This window comes from Ascoidea rubescens, assembly GCF_001661345.1.
Source record: "Ascoidea rubescens DSM 1968 unplaced genomic scaffold ASCRUscaffold_17, whole genome shotgun sequence".
Lineage (NCBI taxonomy): Eukaryota > Fungi > Ascomycota > Saccharomycetes > Ascoideales > Ascoideaceae > Ascoidea > Ascoidea rubescens.
In genome coordinates, this window is record NW_017962929.1 from 304,165 (window position 1) to 310,164 (window position 6,000).

General features: G+C 29.1%; 1 protein-coding gene and 1 non-coding gene across 2 annotated transcripts; both read right to left on the reverse strand.

Annotated features, from left to right (window-relative positions):
• Window positions 1–2,674: 2,674 nt before the first annotated feature.
• PRP39 (Prp39p) lies at window positions 2,675–5,484 on the reverse strand. Its single transcript, XM_020189346.1, has one exon. It carries the CDS (start codon window positions 5,232–5,234, stop codon window positions 2,721–2,723), a length of 2,514 nt encoding a protein of 837 aa, XP_020044930.1. The 5' UTR covers window positions 5,235–5,484; the 3' UTR covers window positions 2,675–2,720.
• A 106-nt stretch (window positions 5,485–5,590) lies between these two features.
• Window positions 5,591–5,663, reverse strand: ASCRUDRAFT_t165. The gene has a single exon. It is a non-coding gene; the product is annotated as a tRNA-Arg (tRNA).
• Between the last annotated feature and the right edge of the window lie 337 nt (window positions 5,664–6,000).

Sequence of the window (6,000 nt, forward strand, 5' to 3'; positions counted from 1 at the left end):
GGATGTTAGTAAAGTATTGGACTATAAAAGGGAAGCAAAATAGCACTGCGATAATACAATTACGATTTGGCTGTTTAGCTGTTTTTTTGTTTGGCTAGCACAACTGTAAGACATCTCTTGTTTGGGATTGGTTTGTTCTTTTTTAAGGAGTTCAACACCACTACGTGCTAACAAAGATTGTACAAGCTGCAGTTTTTCCAGGTGGAAATTTTTAAATTCAAATTAAAAATAAACACAACAAGCAAAATAAGAATAGGAATAAAAATAAGAATAGGAATAAGAATTAGAATAAAAATAAATAAAAATAAAAATAAACATAAATATAACTACAAGTAAAACTACAAGTAAAACTACAGGTAAATAGAAGAGTAAAACAAAAAAAAGCTAATGAAGATAAAGATAGGAACAGTACTAGGACACAATAGTGAGAGCAATGGCATTGCTAATTGCAAGCTACTGTGGATTGTGATACTGGTGTGATACTATTGTAATACCATCAAATACAACCAATCGTAATACCAAATATCGGACAAAAGAGTTGCCCAATAACAGAAAATCAGAGATTGGCACTGTTGGGCAGGAGGGAAAGAAGGGAATTTGGAATGGTCTTTATGGTGACCACTTCGGCAATACAGTTTGGTTATCTCTGAGTTGGCAGAGCTATGTGAGATTCAAGGAGAGCAAACGATATTAACTGAGATTAACTGAGATACTGGCTAAGAATAAATATGATTGTTTGAATTTAATTTGCTTTTATTCACATTTATTCGTTCAGATTTGTCGTAGGACTCAGGAGATCAGCTTCCGTTGAATCCAATTTGGACTGGTCAATAGTGTTAAGCCAAAAGAAATCGTTAGGAATTGTAATTTTATATTATTGGTAGCAATATGAATAGAATCTTAAATTTTATTGTTGGAATTCGGATTAGAATTGCAATTCTTGATAACTCTTTATCAAGAATTAGTTATAAATCAAGCAGCTAGTAATTTAGGTTACAAAACAGACGAAATAGCGAATAAGAATAAGAGTGTGAATAAGAGTATAAATAAACATAGTAATAAATTATTAATAAAATTAAATAAAATTAAATAAAATTAAATAAAATTAATAATTATTAAAGTACTGAAATATTATAATAATGACCTATCAAGTTTCAATTTCATTTGCAATATATCTGCTATTTGCTGTGTCTACCACTTAGTATTTACTATTTTGTAGCTGCTACTTTTTTATTTGTTATTACTTTTTTTCAATAGTCATTTCATTTGAAAAGCGACAATATGATTACGATTCTTTTTGTGTCTACGAAGTGTCTATTGAATGTAATTTGGATGTTAATTGAATGATATTTTAATGTTATTTGAAGGTTATTTGTTATTTGAATGTATAGGCATCCTATGATTCCACCCAATGATTCCATCCTACAATTCCATCCCATCCCCTATCCATGCCATACAAAAATCTAAATCCTAAACTATCAAATCCTAAAGTAGCCAAAGCATACTAAGCTAAGACTGTGCTAATTAATTATAATTGTGTTTGTAGTTTTAACAGAATTACTGATCGTCCCCATCCAGTGCCCATACTATCATACTATGAGTATCATACTATGAGTATCCCACTGTGATCATTACACTCTACGATTCGTTACGGTTTTTTAGGCAGCAACATCAAATTGAATTACTACTGTCCTGGTTTTAAATTTGTTTGTTTGTTCCAGAAACATGAAATAATAGTCAACCATTATGTAACCTTCTAACAGAAATAAAGGGTAATTGACCAAATCTTAAAACTACTTCTATAAAAGAAAACACCAAAAACGCTAAAACCACTTAAAACACTGAAAACACTAAAAAGAAAAGCACCTAGAAAAAAACAAGAAAAAAATAAGCCTATCAATCAGAATCAGAATCATAATCAGAATTCAAGCAAATTTCTATTTTGTCTCAATTATTCATGTGTTTTGAATCACTCCAGGCCATCTGGAACTATCTGGAACTGTTCCTACTCTTCTAACTAGCTAAATGTGTTTAATGTGTTGTTTATGTATGCTTTGGGTTGATACAAATCTAATCTTGTTTTCTGGTTGTTTTGCTCACCTGAAGATGCTCTATTGAGTATAAACATCTCAGCAAGGATAGTCTCAACAGCAGTGAACTGGTGTTGTGAAATGTTATTTCATCTCATAGATTTATAAGTCCATTTTCACAACTAGCGGCCTGAGATCATTAAACCATTAACCCATTGATTCACTGCACAAACAATAATAATATTATCTGAACTACTTCACCTGTGCTCCGAAAATGAGTTCGAATGAGTTAAAACAAGATAAAACAAGGAAAACCGCCAGGAAAACCGCCCACGGACACGGGCCGGATCCCATTGATCACGTTTGGTAAGCGTCCACCTCCCGCTTCTGCAGGGCTCTTGCTTTTTGTCCGCAGCCCCTGTAGTGCGCGCACTCCCGTTCATCTTCTGCAGCAGTTGTCCTTGTGCACACTCCAGGCTCCACTTCTGCTCGGGACCATCGCTATGGGTGCAGTCAAATGCAGAAGCTCAAACTCTAATTTTACTCCAAATCACTTCCAGATCAGTTCAATTTCAAACATCTATCATATCCAGATCAAGACTCAAAATCAAAAATCAAAAATCAAAAACCATAAACCAAGTTCACAAAGATCACACATTGCATTTGTTACTACTTATCACTATATAGTCTTTATTTACTTCTGCTTTCCACATATTTAAATAGTGGTAGGCTGGGAACTTTGCCCAACGTTTCATTGTAATTGAGCTGGTTGCTTATGAGCGGTTTTAACTCCATTTCAACTCCATTTATTCGCTTGATATGTGAATAATTTTGGAAAAATGGTCCTTCAATCTCTGATTCGCTTTTTAATATCTCCTTAAATATAACACTTAATGATGCCATTGGATCATTATTCCCAACCGAATTCATTTCACTCACTGCACCACTACTATTATTAATACCGTTGCCATTAATAATATTCCCACTCATATTAGTATTATTATTGTTATTTCCACTATTATTCCCTTTATTATCTTCAATCTCGTAACATCCATAAACGTTATTACTCAAATTTATAGCGTTACTTAACAAGTATTCACTATAAAGATAAACAAAATCATTAATTACCACTATTGGTAAATATGTGTTTAACTTAATATATCTTATTAGCTTTCTCAAATTATAAAAATTTCCATATTGTTTTTCAAAATTAAAATAACTTCTCCAGAATTCAATAGACGTTTTTAATACTTCTTCTTTATAGAAGTTCAAATAAATTTTTCTAATATACTCATTAATAATAACATTACTATTATTATTACTATCATTATCATTATTATTATTATTATTATTGTTATTGTTATTGTTATCAGTATTATTGTTGGTATTTCCATTATTTACTCCAGTATTCCCATTAACACCATTGATTCCTGTATTATACCTAATCAAATAACTTATCTCAATGAATTCCACCAAAATTAAACAAATCATGTAATCATCACAAATTTGAAGTAACGGCTCAAATTCTTTATCCAATTTGTTCAATTTTCCATATTTTGTAGATTTATTACCACTTCCGCTATTAGTAACTCCTGTTTTAATTTTAGAAAAATATAAATTGATTATTATCTCTAAATTATCAAGATTTTTATCAATTCCTAGCCATCTTTTCAAAAAATTCAAGTATCGTTTAATCATTTGTTTATACTCATTTTCATCAAATTTAATTGCATTGCCTTTATCTTTTTCTTTATCTTTAATATTTTCATTATTATCATTCATACTTAAACTGCCATTCCTATTATCAATTAATAAATTGTAATGCTTAATCAACAATAAATAACAATCATTCGCATCATCAAATTCCTTGATTTTTTCTAAATAAATACAATAATTAACTCTTAAAAATTTCTTGTTTATAGGGAGAAATTTGTTAACCGCTTTATCATAAATCAACTTAATTTTTTTAATATCTTGAGGATAGTTTTTTAAAAACCATTTAATATAGTTTACCCAAATTTGTTCTTTGTAACAACATGGTATCAAAATTCTTTCATATAGTGAGGCTATTTGTGATTTTTCTCCATTTGTTTCTTCAAATTTTAAATAATCCAAAAAATTCTTCAATTCATTATCTGGTATTGAAATTGAGTTATTGAAATTAAAATTTCGATACTTAATTTTACTCTCAAAGTTCCATCTTAATTTAACATCATTTTGTGTCTTTAGAAAAATCTTATTGAAATAATTATCAATAAAACTATTTGATATATTCTTGGGTAAATCGTTAATATTTTCAATGTAATTTCGTTTCATTAAGTTTTCAACTTCTTGCAAATCATTTTTTAATAACAATTCAATTCCAAAAAATGGTTTTAATTTCGTAAATTTGGTATAGTATTTGGCATATTGATGTAAAGGAATTCTAATTAATTTTAAATAAATGTTTAAAATATTTAGTTGGATTTCGTTACTATTGTTATTATCATTATATTTGAATTTATAAACATCATAAAAATCTCTTTTCAATTCAAATTTTTTTGTCGTTAATTTTTCAATTATAGAATTTAAGAGCAATTCAAACTCAATATATTTATCCCAAATTGGATCTGAATAAAATTGATACCCACATAATTCAACTGAATTGTTTAGAATTGATCGAATTTTTGTAACTTCTATAATAATATCTCTTTCAAATTTTTCTTTTTTCTCAATCTTTTCAAATTGGATCAATTCAATTGCATCTAAAAAATTTTTTTGGAAATTTTTAATTATAATAGTTAAGAAATCAAACCATAATTCGATTGAATTTGGAAACGCATTTAATGCTCTTTGATATAAATTTATCGAAGAAATAATATCATTGTTATTTAATTGGAAATCAATTAGAATATATTGTTTCCAAAAATAAACTAATAACGGAAATCGAGTTAATAACTCGTTAAATGTTTTATGAATTAAATTTTTAATATCGTCAGTTATTGGTGTGACTGATAAAATTTTTTTGGTTTGATTAATTAATTCGGACCAAGCTTGAATATCATTTAAATTATTATTTAATGATTCTCTCGCTTTAATCCAATTTGGATAGTCTTTTAAAAAAATTGGATAGTTCAGTTTTGGATTTAATGATTGGTTTTTATTCCTTTTCGCTGTTAAGTTGATCAAATCAGTAGGCAATCTTAAGGATTCGGTAGATTCCATTATATACAGCAATAACTTCCTATGATATGATAATATAGGATAAAATATAATATAGTAAAACACAGCAAATACTATGAATCAACTAATGATGGATCGATATCAAACTTCTTTAAGAAAAAATGAATTGTTTTCAGGGTATTTTTCAAAAGTTGCGTTTTGAGCAACTGACGGGAAGTTGCCCATTGTTCATTAAAGTTTTTCTGCCGTTGGCGTTTCTTCGCTCTCTCTTTAAAATGCAAAAAGTAAATTCAAGTTCTCAATCAATAAAAGCAAAGCTAGCATATCCAATGGAATGGAAGTTTATCCACCAGAAGCAACAGAAGAAGTAAAACTAAAGCTTCAAAAATAATTGATAACACCCCACATGGGACTCGAACCCACAGTCTTCTACTTAGGAGGCAGATGCCTTAACCTTTTGGCCAATGGGGCAGTTCAATAATTTTGGAAAAGTTTTGATTCATTTTAAACCTTAAATACATGAAGTGTTAACCATTAGGACGGCACATGTAGCAGCATACATTAATCCGTTGCAGTGGTGTTAGCAGTTATCTTAAAACAACCGTTGCAGTGGAAGCTGTATAACATTTGAGAATATATAATTTATTAATATATAATTTTATTTATAATTGATTAAGTGGTATAATGCTAATATAATGTCAATATAATGCATATGTTCATGGGATATAGTATATTAGTTTGGGTTGTTGCAAAGAATTTTCATTAGATTTAACTCGCTTGAGAGGTATTGAGACAAGATTTCTCTGTT